The sequence below is a fragment of the Malaclemys terrapin genome, chromosome 9, assembly GCF_027887155.1.
Source record: "Malaclemys terrapin pileata isolate rMalTer1 chromosome 9, rMalTer1.hap1, whole genome shotgun sequence".
Classification (NCBI taxonomy): domain Eukaryota; kingdom Metazoa; phylum Chordata; order Testudines; family Emydidae; genus Malaclemys; species Malaclemys terrapin.
Window position 1 is genome coordinate 64977101 of NC_071513.1, and position 20817 is coordinate 64997917.

A 20817-nucleotide genomic window follows, 5' to 3' on the forward strand; every position below is an offset into this window, starting at 1 on the left:
TGAACCTTGTGAGTATGTACCTGGGAATGTGCCCTGCAGGGTTTTTGCCGCCCCAAGCGGAGGGGGGGGGGGAAGCATCTGCCCTCAGTAGCTAGGACAGTTTGCAACCTTAGGTGTCGTGCTGGAATCAGTTGTCTAGGCACTCAAGCAGTGGCAGTCACCAAAAGTGTCACCTTCTAATTTCAGCTGGCAAGAAGCTTCTGCCTATCCTTTAAAGTGATGACATGGCCAGAGAAGTCCATGTATCTGTCACCTTCTGGCCAAAGTGTTGTAACTGACTCTACCAAAGTCTAGACAAAATGTTCACAAAGATGCTACTGGTACAGCACAGCTAAAAGTAAGAGTGGTCCATCTCATAATTTGATGAGCAGAAGAGAGCATAATATACTGCTGCTCAGTAACCTGCATTGACTTTCTGTTCCCTGTCTGATCCAATTCCAGGTTCTGGTGCTGACCTACAAACTTTTTAAAGAGGTAGGATCACAATATCTCAAGGACTGACTCATGCCTGTGGACCCACTATCACAGTGCTGCAGGCATCCAGCACCTTACAATTAACCTAAGTGTAAAGAGACAAGAGGCCCAGTTGTAAACACAAGGGAGTTGGAAGAAGATCCTTATTCTAGAGCCGTGCCTTCTGTGAATATACTCCACCAGGAAGAATCTCGCCCTTGCCATCTTTGCATTATGCTGAAAAACTCGTATCTTCAGTGAAGCATTCCCCAAAGGAAAAAAACAGAAGAAAATTCAGCAACGTGCTCCAAAACAGAAGCCAGTTATTAAACCAAAGAGCAAGGTAGAGAATTGCCGGTTCCTTCCAGACAGCTACCATTGTTTTTTTAACAACCTATACACAGTGCCTAGATGTCATAACAGGCATTTTAGAAATGCTGATGGATTTTACAACCTGGAAAAATAGGTATTATTTTTGGTTCACATTTTTGAAAATGGAAACATTGGGCTATAGGCAAAAAAGATTAATCAGTGCCCCATGTATTCATTCCTATTCTTTTATGGCGTGCCCATAAAATTTAGATCCAGTGCCAAAATGAAATTTCTTTTCTTCATTTGCTAGTTTCCTTGTGCTAGACTGACACTCATCAATGTCATGAAAAAAAACCAACAAATTTGCACCTCTGATTTCTAATTAAATTATGTGAAAATGATGACTTAATGAAAGGCCCAACACAGATGACATCTTACAAAGATAATCAGCTCTTTGTCATTTTCAAGGCATCTCACCACTGAAAATGAAAAGGCAGGCAATCTAGCAGGTGATACCTCATTAGTCAACATTGAAATCCATACTGAGAGTTTTATTTTTTAATTATGAATAAAAACAATTATATAGACTAAAGCAGTCACTAAGTAGTGTTCAGTAGACCATTTGGAAGGTATTTGCTTCCACTGCATTTTTGGGTAAAACACATGAACTCTTTGGCAATTAATAGCACCACTACGTAACTCCACTGGGAAGAATACTTTCCATAGCTAAATTTTCAGGGGAATTTAGGTAGGTAGAATGTAATTATCCAAACAGATATTTGGCCAGAACATTGTATTCTTGTAGAACCTGCCATAGGATCTTTAATTAGCAATAGTTGTCAGGACTTCGGTGTCATAATTCATATAAAAGAAGGCACTTCCAGCAGCACAACCATAGTGGGTCATTAATGACTCATACCTTCTACTGAATCACCATCTCCATTTCCTGCAGCGCACACAGATGTTCCTTGAAGGTCTCCATCAAAGGAGAACAGACCTGATTCTCTCTTTATCTGATTAAGTGAGATTAAAATACAGCTGACATTATTTTATTCAGTGATCTTGCTTCTAAAAAATAAGGGGTGTAATGAATTAAGGACCCACACTTCTCTTGAAATAAAAAATATAGCTACTTTAGGGGCACCCTTTGAAACTACTTCTTTTTGTTGCTCTGGCATCTGATGTCCTTGGCACAAGGTGTCACCTATTCCTAGCAAAGAGAGAGGGTATCAGCTTTGACCTGTGAAGATCTACTGACCCGGGAAAAGTACTTTAAAGCCCCTCCCGATAAACCACTTATGTGGGACTCAGTGCAAAGCACCTGTTTCTTCTGGTAAGATCCTGCAACTGGGGAAGATAAGGACAAGCACCCCAGCCCCACTCTCAAGACATGATCCAACTTGGAGGTTGATAGAAACAAGTGCCTGTCTCCTCAGGAAATCCCACAACCTGGGGTTTTGGGCAGAAGCTCTTTCAACAACCTAAACTAGGAGTACATGTCAGGTAGAAGCCCCCTCAAATACCCTCTCCCTCTCATCCGAACTGTCCCCGCAAAACATTCCCAGTCTGGTGAACAGAGGAGAAATAACCCTGTTTGTGCACATGCGCTTGTGCGCACACACTCACATTCCTCACAGCTTGATGAACAGGGGGAAAACACTAGTGGCCTGCTAAAGAGATACATTGATGAGGAACCAGGGTGGAAAATCACAGAAAAAAATCACTGCCCAATCATCTTCAAGAGGCCTGGAAATGAGGGCTGGTTTCAAGAAAGAATAAACAGCAGATTTCAGTTTAAAAGCTCCCAAACCTCCTCTCTTTCCCATCAAGTGCCTCTGCTGCTATGGGAGTAGAGAGGAAACAGTGCTAGGTCTGACCCTGAGGATCTGGGATCTCTTTCTGAGCAGGGTACTTCTTCCAGCAAACAGGAAATTTGGAGTGGGTGGGGGGAGCTTATCCATGGATCCCCCAAGCTGGAAGTCTCTACAGGTGTTTTTTTCCTGCCCCCTCCGCCTCCCACTCCGCTGCCACTCTTTAAAGCTCAAATTTAGGAAAGCACATAAGTGCATGCTTATGTCCATCCTTAGTTAAGAAAACACCTAAGCATATCCTTAATTTTAAGCACATGCTTAAATATAGAGATGTGCTTTTCTGAATAGGGATGTTTCCTGAGCTAGGGCCTAAAGCAGCAGCAGCCTGTTTTCTATTTTCATCAACAAGTTGCCTAGAATAATTGGGTAAGTGCTTTTTGTTTGGAAATTGATATAATTAATTGATTGGTGCTGCCTTCTTCAAAAGCAAGAACAGTAATGGAAGAGGGCCTTCTTTCTAGATCCAGGAAGAAAAAATGGATTGGGGAAGACACAACACGAGGGCACAAAAAATAAAATTAATAACCAAAATAATGGCTGTTCTTCATTTCCAAGATTAATCTCAAAGTGGATAACAAGATGTGATCAACAATACCTGTTAAAATTAATGAGACTGTCAAAAGCAAAGAAACTCAACGTTAAGGCTGTGGTTGAAAATTTCAAAGCCAGGGACTTAGCCATCTTTCATTAATTTTAATAGGAGAGGTGTGGATTAAGTTCCCTGGTACACCTTCAGAAATTTCCTTAACTCAGAAAGTCGTTAATTCACACCATAAAATGAAGAACAAATCCATGAAATATTTGCAGCCTTAACTTAAAATGTTTTAACTATTTTGCTGTAAATTAGAGCTTACTGCTCTTTAAGCAGATACAGATTCTCCCTACCCCCCAGTAGAGGTTCATCTTTTGTTTTAAAAATGTTTCCGGAAGATTATAAAATGTGTATTTATTCAGGTAGTTCATTAAATAATTGATCTTAAATAAAACAAGTTTTTTCTTGTCTTTAATAACACATTAGAAATTGCAGAATATATAGGAAGAAATGTTTATATTTATGCTCATTGCTCAAGCCAATGTCTGTCAGATCCTATTCGATAGCCATGTTATTTATTTATTAAAAGCTATTGACCCGGATAAATCTCTTGAGTCATTTATGCTCTACTACATGTAGCCATGTTCCTGGTGGTAGCACTGGCAGAGCACTACATCATTCTGTTCAGTTCCTCTAATATCCACTGCATATTTAAAAAGCATAGAGCGTAAGAGAAAATAATTTGGAAGATATTGGGCCTAATGCAGCCTGGTTGGAAGTAAGTGAAAATGAAGTCAATGCTATTGCGTCTGCTTATAGCAGAGGTGAATTGGGCTCACAGATAAAAAGCAAATGACTACATATGACTGGCAGGTACACTTTCTACTATATTGCTTGGGAGTAGTGGGGAAAGAGAGAAAATGATATTTCAATTTCTTCTAGAGGTGGATAATGATTGGTGCTATTATACAATTATTATAATAGATGTCAAATATTAAAATGGATACATCATAATGCTATATTTTAAGCCTGTTTTCTTCCTTATAGGAACACCTACACTATGCAACATCTATTCTGCTTTCTATAGCAGTGGTGGGCAACCTGCGGCCCACAGGCCACACGTGGCCCGTCAGGGTAATCTGCTGGTGGGCCTCAAGACAGTTTGTTTACATTGACCGTTCACAGGCATGGTCGCTCACAGCTCCCAGTGGCTGCAGTTCACTGTTCCCAGCCTCCCATTGGCCGGGAATGGCGAACCACGGCCACTGGGAGCTGCGGGCGGCCCTGTCTGCAGATGGTCAATGTAAACAAACTGTCTCACAGCCCCCAGTGGATTACCCTGACAGGCCACAGGTTGTCCACCACTGTTCTATAGGCTCTTATACTGCCCTAATCACTGGAGTATCTGAGCACCTTCTCATAGTGCATTAAGCAATGTTGTCTAATATCTGTGATGTATGGATCGTTCTGTCTCTCATCTTCTCCCCAGATGGTCACATTTAGGTTGCTATGTTGCTTTTTTATTTTAAATTACATGCTGTTATTATTTAGTATTTATTTGTATTGTGCCTAAAAGCACCAGTCAGATCATGGTCCCCTTGAGCTAGATCCTGTATGAACACACAGCAATAGTCAGTCCGCCCAAGAAAGAGCAAGAAGCCAAAGACCTAGATTCTGCCATGAGCACTACTTGGCTACACCTCGATGGAGCTCATTGCAGCATCAGGCTCGCACCTGAGATGGAGGCATACAGGTTTATTTATTGAAATATTGTATATTAAGGATGAAGTGGCTTTTTAAAATGTTGAGTTAAGGTTCTTTCTTACGGTTCCTTGTATTTTTAATGTTTGCCTTTTTTATTAGCAGAGTTCAAATCCTTAACTCCTTGCTAACAATATTTTGTGCTTGAATATATATACTATATATAAAGCCTGTTTAAATTGTCACTTATGGAAGTCTATTGTTGACTTTATTTACGAAAAATGATAATCATGATGTCTCAAACCTATAAGTATATAAGAGGATGGTAATAAAGAAAAGTTGATCTTGACCTTGGAGCCACCTAAATCTATACAGCAGACTCTCTATCCCTAAGGGCAAATCCCTTCCTCCAACATCTATCCTGAATCCACTACTGGGGGAATTATGATAAAAATAAGCTTTAGATCTCCTGGCACAAATGGAGCTTTGTGACTGTCAAATATGTAGACCCGTGTCAATAATTACCAGTAAATGCAAGACTATGACCTTTTCCCCCTTATTTTATAATTTCCATTTCACCAGAGCAATAATATATGTTAGGCCAAAATTTTTGTTTTGTACTTCTCTGTGTGAGGGTTATTGCTCTTCTTGGGTGGTAAAAGGCATGTTGACTACAGGAGCCTCAAATGGGAAATAATCCCTCAGAAATGACCTGCCTGGGAGCAAATCCTACATTTACATAAGATGATGGTTGTGACACAAACCAAGATAAGGAAAAAAAATTCAGAGTTCTAGCGGACACTCCTTAAATCATGCCATTATTAGATATAAGCATGCAGGTGTGAGTAAAAGACTTGTGGCAAAATTCTTTGCTGACTTACACCCTAGGAAAGGCTGTGGAAATTAATGAGGATGCCATGCTGCTGATCAGCACAAAATCTGGCTCCTAACGACAGTTTTAACTTTCAATTTCCATATTGGTGCCACCTCATTACCATTATTTAAATACATTTTTTTCATCAGGGAACACCTTGGCTTGCTATGCATGGAAGTAATGTATATGAGAGCTGTCACAACAGATCATAGGACTCATAGTCTTTAATGTAAGTAGATCATTAGCATCAGGTAAATGGGAAGAACAGTTTTGAGGCTAAGGCACCAGATGTGGGTTCAATTTTTAGGTCTGCCACAGACTTCCTTATGTAGCCTTGGACAAGTCACTTAATATGTACTTCAGATCCCCATCTGTTAAGTTTGTTTGAATAGGGGCTGTGTCCTACCGTGCATTTGTGCAGTGCTTACAACAATGGGGCCCATCTCTTGGTTAGGGTCTCTATATACTACTGTAACATAAACAACAACCAAGGTAAATACACATTAAGGCTTTTTTTTAAAATAAGTTTTTTTCAGTGATACTTTCCTCACAGTTTATCTGATTCATTAGGTGAAACAAAACAAAGGGTATTTAGATATATATTCATTTTGTAGCTGTTTATCCAAAAATCATATTCATATTATTTGGAAAAAATGGAATATTTACATTAGACTTCTTGTGATGCTCCTTGAAGCATAAATCTATGTTTTTAGTTTGTAGGTCATTGACCCTGTACATGTTATCTGTTCCTTCTGTGCCTTTGTAGTCTGAGTCAGTTTGACTACTGAAAAAGCACATGTGGGGGGACATTTTCAGGAAGATACACAGAGATTTGCCATGTGATTCCCATTAATGTTAACAGGTATCACACAGGTAAACCTCTCTGCATCACACTTATATTTACTTCTAAGGGATGGATGGATGGGTGATTAGCACTACAGTGCATCTTTTAAAAATCAGCAGCAGTGTATATGGCTGATTTTACAAGATGGGGATTGATGTGCTCCCAGTTGGGTATCAGAAAGCATGATCAAGTCTTATAGCATGTACTAAAAGCCCTTATGATGTGTTTGTAGGAAAACCTTACTATGCATACAGAACAGTCTATTTTGAAACAGTTAACACTTCAGGGACTAAGGGGTTTACTCCAACCTAATAGTAGTAGAGTGGCTTACCACAGCCTAATTCCCTGTCATAGTTCTTTTTTTCAATAAAAGATGAGAGACAAATAAATATTGGTAAAAATGAATTTTCCCTAGACCCAGCTCTTTCCTGTATTCCCCCCTTAAATCATCTTTCCTTTTTCTACCCCCACAATGGAGATTAGAAGGGAACAGTTGCCCTAACTCACTAGATATAATAGCCAAAGGCAGCAGTAGAATAACAGTTCATCCCATATCTGTATCAATAGTTTAGGAAAGGTTTGTGTGGGATGGAATGGAATGGTGAAGTGTGTGGTTCTATCTTCTCCTGATAAGCAGTAGGTTCTGTAGTGGAAGGTTTCAACCAAGGATGTGGAACCCTCCTGTACTCTATCTTCTTGGATGTGCAGGAATAGGAGGAGGAAGGGGAAGGAGAAAAGGGTTTGGAATACTGTATTCTATCTAGTGAAGGAATCAAGTTGTCATAGAGGGTTGGGTTTTTTTTGTGGGGGGAGGGAGGGATGAAAGAAGGCACAAAGAACCTCCCCCCATAGCATGAGAACCCTCCACCCTATATCCCTAGGCCCCATATTTTCCCCATCCTCATCTCATAAATCACTCTGTCTTCTCCTAAGCCCCTGCTTCTTCCCTCCTATGTTGCCTCTCCCCCTACTTTCCAGCTTCTCTCTCTCCTTGTCATCCTGTTTTCCCCCAAACACTCCGCTTTCTGACCAGGTCCATTCCCATTTTATCTCGTTCTTTCCTCCTCTGTAACTCCATTTTCCCTCTCTCTTCCCTGAAAGCAGCCCAGAGGCTGATCCTTTGCTCCTGTGTGTGTGTGTGGGGGGGGGGGGGGGAAGTTGGGAAGAGAATAAGGTAGGGGAGGAGAGTGGGACAGGTTTGGACTCCTCCCACTCTCTATTCTATCCTCTGTCCCATCCTTGTACGGGCGTCTGGGTGTCGAGAGGGGCTTGGACTGGAGCCCTCGTCTATCCGTTTTACCCCCTACTCTGCTTCTCGTGTGTGTGTGTGTGTGTGTGTGTGTGGAAAGGGCACAGGTGCGAAGGGTTCCGTCTCTGCTGCACTCTGTTCCATTCCCCAGATGTGTCTGCCTTTGGAACCCCACTGCTCTCTCTGCTCCAGCCCCAAGCCTCTTAACCTGGGGACTGGTGATGGAAGTGGCAGGGGGAGTCTGGAACCCTGCTGCTCTCTCTACTTGAGCCCCAGACCGGTTCTCCTGGCGGCTGATGGTGGAAGTGGCAAGGGGAGTCTGGAACCCTGCTGCTCTCTCTGCTCCAGCTCCCGATGTGGGTAAGCGCGCGGAAGGGTGGACCCCGGCTGTCTCTGCGCTTCAGCGCCGGCTCTCCCCTCCGCTGTGTGTGTGCAGGGCTCCGGGCTAGAACGTGGCCCTCTCACCCTGTGCTGTTCTCACTCGCTCTCTGCTCATGAATATTCATGAATCTCCTCCCTGTGACGTGGCAGCAGTCCCGGGGTGAAAGCTGGCGCTGCTCTGGTCCTGCCAGTGAGGCTGTGAATGACTGAGCAGCAAGCGAGGAAGCAGCAGCCGCCGCAGCCCACCACCCCCAGCACTGCTCGCACCTGGAGGCGGCTCACGGGAGAGGCGGGCGGAAGGAGCCGAGGGGAGCCCCCAGCAGCCCAGCGTTTGGTGGCGCTCACGTCTTGGCAGGAACCGAGAGTCCCCACCTGCCTGGAGCAGCCCGGAGATGCTGAGGTTGCGCTGGGAGTCGGCGCTGCTCCTGCTGGGGGTCGGGAGCCTCCTGGCCGCTAAAGGTGGGTAGCGCGGCGAAGTTTCCCGGCAGCCTGCCGGGGCTGGGGGATGCCCTGGCGGCCGCGCGCGGGGAAGGTGACACTTGGCTGCCCTGACCTCCGTGCCTGCGTAGTGGGGATCGCCCAGGATCCGGCAAAAAGCGGACACAAGTTTGGGGGCTCGCGGCGGCAGCCAGGCGTGCCGGGAGAGAGAGCCCGGTACAGCTGGGCGGGTCGCTCTCCTGCTCGAAGGAGCTCAGGTCGCTAGGGTGGCTTGGAGGGGAGCAGCTGGGCTAGTAATGCCGCGCACATGTCCCCCTCCCCCCCAGAAAAATCCTCACGTTGCTTGTGCATGGTGTGAAGTCAGTGCGGGTGTGGGGAGCGACCCACCGCCGAGGGGACGCCGCGGAAAGTTGGAGACACAAGGAGACGCTGGGGCGCTGGGCTTGGCTTAGCCTGGGGTGGGCGGGGGGTGTTCACCGGCTCCCCAGCATGTGCTCTCCAGGAAGAGTCTGGCGGCCTCGGGTCGTTTGCTCCAAGGGGAGAGGTCGGAGACCAAGCCACTAGCCCGGGAGCCAGACCGGAGCAAAAAGCTTACTCACGTGACTGAGCTACCCACCGCCTGCTTACCGTGAATCCCGAGTGAGTGGGGCTGGCGTTACACGGTACCGGGGGGAGGACAGGTTGCTGGGTGCGCAGGAGAGCTGGGACAATTTTTGAATAACTTGTTGACGCCAACTTTTTTTTTTTTTTGACAAGATAAACATCCATGGGGGTGGAGGAGGAGTGTGTGAGAGGGAGGAAGTGACAAATGAAAGGATGTCAGGCTGATTTCTGCTGAGATTTACCGCGACTTTCCGATTACCGTTCCGGTTTGGAGATCACGATTGCATCTATTAGCTAAAAAGACAAAGTCGTATTGAGGGATCTCAAATACGTCGGGATGTCTCCTGGTTCAAAGTAAACAAACTGTCAGGGCTGACTGGGACACTGAAAGGAAGGAGTGTGTTTTGGGGTGTGTGGGGGGAAGGTAGTAACAATTACTTCTTTTGGGAAGCTGTCTAGCATCAAATCGCTGGGACCACCCCAAATTAACTCGGTCTGCTCCCTCTTTTTATCCCGTTGTTATAATTAAATATAGATTGTGGGAGGCTTATTTAGATTTATCCTTCAATAACCTCAGCTTTTATGTTGGTTTGGCAACCGTTTGCTGCTGCTCATTTGACACTTATGGATTGTTTTGGCCCATTAAAAATAATCTGTTTTTTTCTTCCTGACATGGTTCTCTTGCAGTTCTGCTTCTTTTCACTCTTACAAAGAGATTCAGAACAGAAGTTTTGAGGTCTTTAGCTTTAGTTTACTTTCAGATCATTTAAAAGTGATTTAATTACTGTATTCGTGTCAGAAATCCTGTTATTTGTATTATTTTTGTGGGGGGTTCTTCAGTTGTTATTTAGCCACCTGACTCAGGTAAATTTCAAGGAACATTGTATTCAATATGGAACTAATTCTTTCTGGAAAAAGATTCAGATTGCTTGGGGAAAAAGTGTAAATGATTCTCTCCATATACAGAAATAGAGGCACCCGAAGGAACTTAGTATATATAAAGGGACTTGCTACTTCTATTTCATATTCAATATATGTATTTGTGAAGTTTGATAATCAATAAGGGGATGTATTTTAATGCAAGAATATATCTCCCTTCTTCTCTTTACCTACTTAGCATAAACTTTAAGATAACTACCACTTGTTGTAGATCTTTTCTTCTGGCAAATATGCCAGCTTTTGTTTCTTCTTGGGCGTCTTTTACAATGTTGTAGCCAGTTCAACAGACTGGCATATCTGAATTCTATATTTCTGTCAAGAGTTCTACTTTCCATTTAACCACTGGAGGGCTGCAAAGAGCACTTTTGGACTGCAATAATTAAAAAAAAAAATTGATGTTTAATACTTGATTAAAAATACTAATGACACTTTTTTGTCATGGCCTGCATTGTCCTCTACTACTTTGCATCCAGACTTGTATTTAAAATCTGATATAATCTGTGGGTAAAATACCAGACAGTAAAGTGTCATAGTCACATGTAATGCATCTAGTATCTGATATACTTCTCTCTTTAGACTCTGGTTTTCATTTCCATCAATAAAGAGGGGAAAGATAAAGGTTGTGTGGATGAGAAAGAAGAAAGCACCATGAATTCATATTTCTATACATGAGGAGGATTTGGAGTCAAAAGGCAGTTATGTGCACATAGTTGAAAGGCTTGTTAGTGCTTCAAACTTAAAGCTATTTGGTAGCTTGAAGCTGAATGCTTTCTTGTTTGAGGCACTAGTAAGATGTCATGTACTTTGTACACAGCTTGTATGCCTTTTGTGATTGTGCATCTTGCTGTAGGGGGTAGCACAGACAATCTATGACCATTATTCAGAGTTTCTCCATAGCTCAACTATTCTAGTGGCACAGTGCCCACATTTTTAGATTAAAACACAGAAGGTTTTGAGATGAGAGAGGAGATCATTGAAATCAGCAGCCCTTCTCCTGTTCATTCAGTAAGACTGATGGATGCTACTTTTTGGGTTATTTGGAGCTGCATGCATACAGTTGAGTTGTTGCTAAATTCTCCACAGTGTTGTCCCTAATCTGTGAAGCCTTCAAATGTTAGCACTTAGTGCCTAGGAAGGGTTTTTCAGTACATTTTAACACACAGGCACACAAGTAGGAACAAATAAAAATCTAATGCCATTTCACTTCTTCCCTCTGCCCCCCACAAATCTGTGCATAAGGCAGATCATTAAAATTATTTATCTAATTTTAATATTTGGTTGTTGAAATGCTCAGTCAATCTTAATAAAAGATCCAGAATATCTTGTGGGATCTCACCAGTTGCACTGTTGGAATCCAACTCTTATTTGGAATCTTTGAGCAACATAAACACCACTTTAATCCTATTTTAAGTACAGCAGCAAGCATCTCAGTGATCTAAATAACTAGGGGAACATTTGATACAAAATGTAATTAGTTATATGTGCAAAACTTGTTGCCTTAGTCATACAGGACACTTCCAAATCAATGGAACATTGAGTCCCACTTGGCAAATACATTATGTGGCTACATCTGATATGACTGCCAGCAACATGAAAACAGCAAAACCAAAGGGACAGATACTTCATATTTTGCTTCCAACAAAGGCATAAGCCTGAACTCTCCCCCCCACCTTCCCAACAAAAATGTTTGAGAATTTCATAGGAAGATCTAATATACTAGATATCTAAGATATCTAAATACTAAGATGAATGAACTTGAGTTCCTGGTATTAAATGAGGATATTCATATAATAAGCACCACAGAAACTTGGTGGAATGATGATGATAAATGGGGCATGGTACACAATATATAGAAATGTCAGAGTATGCTCCTGCTGGGAGGAGGGGGAGGGCGTAGCACTATAGGTGAAAGAAAGCATAGAGTCAAATATTATACACATCTTAAATTATTCAGATTGTACTCCAGAATCTCTATAGATAGACACTCCATGTTTGAATATTAAGAATATAGGAGTAGGAATATACTACCGACCACCTGATCAAGATGGTGATTGTGTAATGCTCAGGGATATTAGCAAGGTTACAAAAACAGACAACCCATTAATGGGGATTTCAACCATCCCCATATTAACTGGGAACATGTCACCTCAGGATGGGATGCAGAGATAAAATATCTAGACATCATAAATGACTTCATCTTGGAAGAGTGCTAGTGTTGGAACTTACAAGGGAAGAGGCAATTCTTGATTTAACCTAAATGGAGCACAGGATCTGGTTCAAGAGATGAATATAGTTGAACTGCTCAGTAGTAGTGACCATAACATAATTAAATTTAACGTTCTTATAGGGAGGAAAATACCAAAGAAACCTACCACAGTAGCATTAACTTCAAAAAGGAGGACTACAGAAAAATGAGGAAGCTAGTTATACGGAAATTAAAAGGAACAGTCACAAGAGTGAAATGTCTGCAAGCTGTATGGAAACTCTAAAATCATGGTAATAGAGGCTCAATTTAAAAAAAACAAAACAGTAAGAGGACCAAAAAACCACCACTATGGCTAAACAACAGAGTAGAAGAAGTGGTTAGAGGCAAAATGACTTCCTTTAAAAATTGGAAGTCCAATCCTATTGAGGAAAATAGAAAGGCACACAAACTCTGGCAAGTAAAGTGTAAAGGCAAGTCTAAATAGAATTTGAAGAGTAACTAGAAACTAACAGCAAAAATAATTTTAAGTACATCAGAAGCAGGAAGCCTGCCAAACAGTCATTGAAACCACCAGATGATCAAGGTGCTAATGGAGCTCCCGAGGAAGACAAGGCTGTTTCAGAGAAGCTAAATGAATTCTTTGCATCAATCTTCACTGCAGAGGATGTGAGGGAGTTTTCCACACCTGAGCCATTCTTTTTAGGTGATAAATATGAGGAACTGTCCCAGGTTGAGGTGTCAGCGAAGGAGGTTTTGGAACAAATTGATAAATTAAGCAGTAATAAGTCACCAGGACCAGATGCTATTCACCCAATAGTTCTGAAGGAACTCAAATATGAAATTGCAGAACTAGTACCTGTGGTGTGTAACCTATTGCTTAAATCAGCCTCTGTAGCAGATGACTGAAGCATAGCTAATGTGATGCTGATTTTTAAAAAGGCTCCGGAGGCGATTTTGGCAATTACAGGCTGGTAAGCCTAAATTCAGTACCAGACAATTTGGTTGAAATGACAGTAAAGAGCAGAATTATCAGACCACATAGATGAACATGATATGCTGGGGAAGAGTCCACATGGGAAAGGGAAATTATGCCTCACCAATCTACTAGAATCTTTTGAGGTGGGTCAGCAAGCATGTGGACAAAAATGAGCCAGTGGATATAGGTTGCTGGGACTTTTTGAAAGCCTTTGACAAGGTCCCACTCCAAAGGCTCTTAAGCAAAGTAAGCTGTTATGGGATTGGAAGGAAGGTCCTCTCATGGATCAGTAACTGCTTAAATGATAGGAAACAAAGGGTAGGAATAAATTGTCGGTTTTCCTAGTGGAGAGAGGTAAACAGCAGTGTCCTCCAGAGGTCTGTACTGGGACCGGTCAGGTTCAATATATTCATAAATGATCTGGAAAAGGGGGCAAATAGTGAGGCGGTGAAGTTTGCAAATGATACAAAACTACTCAAGATAGTTAAGTCCAAGACTGTGAAGAGTTACAAAGGGATCTCACAAAATTGGGTGAATGGGCAACGGAATGGTAGATGAAATTCCATGTTGAAGTGCAAAGTAATGCACATGGCAAAATATGATCCCAACTATACATATTAAGTATTGGTGTCTAAAGTAACTGTTTTCACTCTAGAAAGAATCTTGGAGTCATTATGGCTAGTTCCCTGAAAGCATTTGCTCTATGTGCAGCAGCAGTCAGGGACACAACTTCATGCTCTTGGTGTCCCATAACTTCTGACTGCCAGAAATTGAGACTGGACGACAGGGGTTGGATCACTTGATAATTTTCATGTTCTGGCCATTTCCTTTGAAGCATCTGGCACTGGCCACTGCTGGTAGACAGGATACTGGGCTAGATGGACCATTGGTCTGACCCAGTATGGTCGTTCTTGTGCTCTTATTCTAATTTCTGAATTAGTCAATATTTGTACAGTGCTATGAATATGTTGACATGATTATTTAGAAACTGTGGGTTCTACACAACTCTAGATGTTATTGTACTAGGTAATGGTGAAACTTTCTCTTACCATACAAATTCAAAGTACAAATGCATATGCAAAACAGAAACATTCTTTCTTTTTCTCCACCCAAAGTACATTTAGAAGCTGCATTGGTACAGCAATTAACTCAGAGGCCTGGGAATCAACCAAGCTTGGTTCTATTCCTGATGTTGCCATTGATTTGCCTAGGGCAAGTCATATAAATGTTCCTTGCCTCTGTTTCTCCATCAGTAAAATGGGGATAAGAATATTTTATAAAGCAAATTGAGATCTCTGGAGGAAAAGGTGGCTATAAAAGCAAATTTATATGTCAGATTAAAAAATGTGTATAATTCAGATACCGTGTATGTTAGGATAGTGAAATGATTGAGAATTCTCAGAAAACAAATCCGAGTATTTGATGCTACTTCCATTGTTTAGATATTTCAATATAAATGGCTCTTATGACAGCATTTAATTTCGTATGATATAGAAGGAGTTAATTTCTCTGAGCCTGGTTAGATTTGATGCTGCTTATCCTGATTCAGTTTACATGATACCCATTTCATACCTATATCATTCCTATTGCATACATTGGAAGATAATCACAGCCAAGAACCAGTGCTTCATGCTTTTGTTCAAGCCTTTCAAAGCACTTTACAAACATATACTAGGAATGAAGTATTGCTGTACCCGGTCAAGTGTGCTCTCCCTCCTGTCACCAGCCATTGTTGGTTGGTGTTGAATGCAGCGTGGGATCACAGCCTTGCCTTTCTTGTAATGGCGTTCCTCATGGGAGTACAAGGAAAATATTTATAGCCTGGAGAACAGCTCCTTGTCGCCTATCTCTAAATTACACGCTTGAACCTTAGTAGACTGGTTTCAGTCTTGCTTTCATCACTTTTTAAAGATCAGCTACTTGCCCCTCTGCCGAAAAGCATGGAAGTTGCATGGCAGTTGTCAGAGACAATGTCACCTTGTTTTGGTTGTTTACTGTCAGAGAAACACTTAGCTGGAAAAAATTTATCAATGGTTAATCCTCCCTCACAACCATTAGACACTGGAATCAAAGCAGAATGGGGAAACTGGCTCTAAGCATGTATAGCTGGTAAAGAGTAAAAACACTTTGCCCTATGTTAGGACTACATCTAATTGCCTGCTTCATAGTTTCTGCAAAAAAATAAGATTCATAGTTGGTTACTGAACACCGGAGAACATATTTGATAAGAAATATTAGAGAAATCTATCCTTAATGCAGCTGACAAATTTATCTTGTAGACTTTTTCTGTATCATATGGTGAAGACATTTTTGGAATGATGCTTAAAAAAGCCTGGTTCTAGCTTTCAAAAGCCTTTCCCTTGCCCCTTTCATTATGCTGTGTATTCTTTGTCTCCTGGATTCTAACCTCCATCTCACCTTATTTGCCTCAAAGTGGTTCTTTACTGCTTTAACTATATCCAAGAGGGTTATGCTGAGAAAATGGCAAAGTATAGCTTGCCCAGCACATGCAGAGTGGCTCCGTGGAAAGGCTAACACTTCATTAACTGGAAAAAACTTCCCCACTGTGGTACAAAAATAGAAAAATTGAGACTAAAATGTGTTTGTTTCTATATTAAACTATTTCCTCCTCTCCTCCCTCCCTGGTAAGTATAGCTAATAATTGACTACTAACCTCCAAAATATTTTAATGCAATTTTAAAGCTGCACAATTACAATTTAAAATAGACTAATTCTAAAGTCTCAATTACAGTGAGATTTGGCTTGAGTCAAATTCACCACTGTTGTTTGACTCTGGAGGATTGTGAATTATGTGTATTTTTTAAAATGAGATTTTTACAATTTCCTTCATGCAAATTGTCCAATAGCAGCCTGAGCACAGCAGCCCTTGGGTCAGGCCAAACAGAGACTGTGAATTGTGATGTGACAAATGGGGATGAGCTTTATTCGGCATTGCTAAAAATGGCAGTGGATGCTACTGAGTATGCTCAGAAGTGACATTTCAGTCACTTAACTGAGTTATCCCTTTTGATACAATGATGTTTAAGGCTTTTGTTTGTTTTTGTTTTGAAATAAAACAAACTCAAACACAAAACAGCAACTCCAACAGAATACTTTGGGGACAGGTAACAATAAGTAAGAAGCTGCATGTGGAAGATATGATAAAGTTTCCCAGCATTCCTGCTCAGACTAAAAATCTGACAGCTGTAAAAAGGGATCTAGGTAGCGCACATGCTGTGGGAGAGATGTCCGCAATAACTATGGTTGCAGATTACCAGTATGTGACTGTGGCAGTGTTGGGAATGAAGTAGCATCTTCTCTTCTATATACTGGAGCAGTTTACTGAAGACTGTAAACATTGCCTAGTAGTGGATACAACAACAAATTGAACAGATTGGTGATGCAGCCTTGTTCAGTTAATTGGAAAGCCTCTTGCAGTGTGGGAGTTGTGGCCTATGAGAGCAAAGGCAGCTCATTTGCTGAATGCAAGTTGGAGGGTCCGTAGCAAAGATTTTAATTCCACTCTGAATTTAAAGAAGTCCAGCTCACTTGAGAACTTACAGAATGCTTCCTTTCCACACACCCAAAGCTTGTGTGGTATATTGGCAAGACTGTAATAAGTACTATACAGATCCATTGACAATCTTATGATGAATGTGATCTTGGAAAAGACAAACTGTCTAGTTACTTTGATTAAGAATCTGTGAATTATGAATCAGTCCTTCAGGAGAAATCTGAGCCAGAGGATGTGGAAAGTGCAAGTCAAATAAGACAAAAATAATAAACACAAAAGGGTGGAATCCCCTCCCCCCACAAACCAAATCCACAGACCTAGGGAGAAAAAGACCAAGACTAACATCAAATAGGAAACAGCTGTTCCTGCCACCAAAAGGAAAAGGAAATGTTTTTCAGTTGAAGTTTATAGTTGGCTCTCACCGGGCTTTTCTATTTCAATATGTTAGCTGTGATTCTTTAAAAATAAAATATATGTAAGTGGTTATGATTTGTGGGAGGGATGTCTCTAAAGTTGATAGAGGGGAGCTGTATTGGAAGACATTTAATGCCTGATCCAAAATCCATTGAAGTAAATGAAAATCAAGCTGTTTAAAGAGTTAATTTGTATAGGCAGCCCTACTTCTGGATACAGTGACATATTTGTCACTTCTAGGATGTTGTTACAAATAAAACACTTACTTCTGTAACCATGTATGCATCTCTGTGCCTCTTGCTCCTTCTTGCACCACAGTACTGCATTATATGTATACATATAGTGTAAGCATACACAAATAATGTAGAGGTGTATAGGAAATGGCCCAAATCCAAATGAAGAGTTCAATATCTACGGTGCATTCAAACATTTCATTGATTTAAGTGCTAGTCTTGGCTGTGCAAAGAATATGTGATTGGGAATGTATCAGGGGACTCATTGTTTAGATGTCTGATGTTTCTTCAGAATAGTCTCTCCTACTGAAGGTATGACACTCTGCCTGCTTTTTAGTATTGCTTGGTAAATTCTAATTAGGTAATCCAGTTTCCTTTGAATCACTATGAAACTGCAGTCTGAGGACTTGTGCTTTATATTCAGTTTTATGTTGTGGATTTTCTTTAAATATGCTAATAGTTATGGTTGACAGATAGTTGCACAGTTCATTGTTTGGCATCAAACATTGTTTGTGTAGAGGTCTAACACTTGAAAGAATTGATTTTTTTCTTTTTCTTTTTTGAATTGTGCATTTGCTAGATAGAAGTTGGATTAAGGAATAAAAAGGAAGCGGGAGATAGATACTTGATTTAAATATTTAAAAGATGTATGTAAAAATGAATTCCTTATACTTAGAGTTCAGGGGGAATTTGCTTTCAGTGGTTTATTTCTAGTTTTTGATGTACATGTTGCATCACAAGTATGCCACATGTGGTTATATGTTGACTACAGTAGTTGGTTTGGGGAAAAGTTGCAGAAAATGCATAAACTGTTAAAATGTTGTTGATAGAATAGATTCAAAACTATGGACAATTTCATAGTGATGTTAAAATCAATAAGACATCAATAAAATGTAAAAAAAAAAAAACCAAAAAACTAACCCCCACACAAATAACTGTTAATCTCCTCAAAAAGAAGAACAGGAGTACTTGTGGCACCTTAGAGACTAACAAATTTATTAGAGCATAAGCTTTCGTGGACTACAGCCCACTTCTTCGGATGCATATAGAATGGAACATATATTGAGGAGATATATATACACTATATGCATCCGAAGAAGTGGGCTGTAGTCCACGAAAGCTTATGCTCTAATAAATTTGTTAGTCTCTAAGGTGCCACAAGTACTCCTGTTCTTCTTTTTGCGGATACAGACTAACACGGCTGTTACTCTGAAACCTGTTAATCTCCTGTAATTCTCAATAGCTGACATTTTCAAAAGAGCCAAAGGGAGTTGGGTCCCAAATCTCATTGATCTTTAATGGGAATTGGGATCCTCACTAACATCAACTTCCTTGAAAATCCCACCCCGTGTGACTGAGATATGATAGTCTGTCTTTAGTCTTTGTGTGTTTCTATTTGTATATTTACTAATATTTCTTTTAGTTCACCCCTTTTGTATGACCAGATCTCAAACCCTGTATCTGCTGGGGAGCAGAACCCTGCAGGGCTGGGTGACATGCCCGAGTTCTGTAGCCATGGAAGCAATTATGAATCCTAAGGGAGGATGATTAACTCCCCACCTGGGGTGGCTCCTTTCTGTTTGCAGATGTTGTGAATCTGCCCCTGACTGCCATATATGCCATTGAGGTGGCTGAGGGGTGTTGCTGAAGAGATACCACATTTCTCATTCCAGACTTGGGAGCAGAGTCAAACTCCTTTCCAGTTGAATGACAGCCAGAGTTTGAATGATTTGCTGACAGAGACAGAGGAGCAGTCTGGCAACCCCTCTCTCCCCCCTTTGGTCTCAGTGCAGGGAAACAGAAGCTTGGGATCAGCGGAGGACTATAATTGCATGGAGTGGGGAGAATATTTGCATTGGTTCTCTCCCTAAGCACCTACATCTAACTTGCCTGAAGAATGGGTTCAGATTCCCTCTGTCCTCCTTATGCTTTGGGCCTGAACATCCTCAACATCATTCAGACTGGTGAGCAAGTGGCATACCTGGCCAGTTGGGCTAGTACATCCCCAGTATCTTTTGAGCCATGGATCAGGAGCCAGCCTGTAATTCTGGGGAGTAAACTCTAAAGCATTTTTATGAGTTGGGTGTAATAAAGCATGTTTTGAATTTCAACTCATTTTAATGGCTATAATGACTGCCAAGGATGGCCAGACAGAATGGCAGAAGTTAATTCTATTGTTTATATCAGTTCTTGATGTTTGGCATTCATGGACAAAATCCTGGCCCCATTGAAATTAATGGGTGTTTTGCCAGACTTCAGTGTGGCCAGGATTTCACCCTAGATGTGTAGTTTATGCTTCTCTGTGCAAACATGAACAGTTCTTCCTTCACTGCAAAGCTTTCCATGCTATCCAAGTAGCTTCAGTAATGCCAGCAGTAGAGAACCTGCCCTTTGCAACTGACTTCCCTATGCCTCTAGCTCAGGGGTGGGCAAACTTTTGGCACGAGGGCCACATTGGGGTTCCAAAACTGTATGGAGGGCTGGGTAGGGAAGCCTGTGCCTCCCCAAACAGCCTGGCCCCTGCCCCCTATCCACCTCCGACTGCCCCCCGGGACCTCACCCCCTATCCAACCCCCCCTGCTCCCTGTCTCCTGACTGCCCCCTGGGATCCCCTGCTCCTTATCCAACCCCCTCTCTCCCCGCCCTTTACCATGCCACTCAGAGCAGCAGGACCGATAGCCACACCACCCGAGCGCTGGCGGCACGGCGAGCTGAGGCTGTGGGGGTGAGGAGATAGCAGGGGAGGGGCCGGGGGCTAGCCTGCCCGGCCAGGAGCTTAAGGGTTGGGCAGGATGGTCCCGCGGGCCGGATGTGACCCGCAGGCCATAGTTTGCCCACCTCTGCTCTAGCTGATGTAACTGCTTTCATTAAGCCAATGGGAGAAATTCTTGTTTTACTTTTTTCTTCCAAAAGTAGTTTTAATCTTATATCCCATCTCCTAGAACTGGAAGGGACCTTGACAGGTCATTGAGTCCAGCCCCCTGCCTTCACTAGCAGGACCAAGTACTGATTTTGCCCCAGATCCCCAAGTGGCCCCCTCATGGATTGAACTCTCAACCCTGGGTTTAGCAGGCCAATGTTCAAACCACTGAGCTATCCCTCCCCCCCTGATTTGAGAACATTAAATGAAGTGTTTATTCTGTAGTTGAGCTACCTAGGTCAAGTGTAGTCGTCATTAGAAGCATGGTTACAAGTTAACACAGCCTTCCTGCTGTTGCTAGTTTTGCAGCTGTTATTCCCCCCAGTTCCTTTCTGTTGCTAACTGAATGTTCTAAGA

General features: G+C 41.9%; 1 protein-coding gene across 3 annotated transcripts in view; it reads left to right on the forward strand.

Moving 5' to 3' along the window:
- The first annotated feature begins 8396 nt into the window (after positions 1-8396).
- CLSTN2 (calsyntenin 2) overlaps positions 8397-20817 on the forward strand; it is a 683850-nt gene continuing 671429 nt past the window's right edge. For 2 of the 3 annotated variants that reach the window (XM_054040100.1, XM_054040098.1), the window contains exon 1: positions 8397-8676. In XM_054040100.1, the coding sequence (XP_053896075.1) occupies positions 8610-8676 (67 nt within the window). In that variant the 5' untranslated portion in view covers positions 8397-8609. Of the gene's footprint in view, positions 8677-9259; positions 9295-20817 lie in introns of those variants that run through there. The other variant, XM_054040099.1, reaches the window with a different exon arrangement.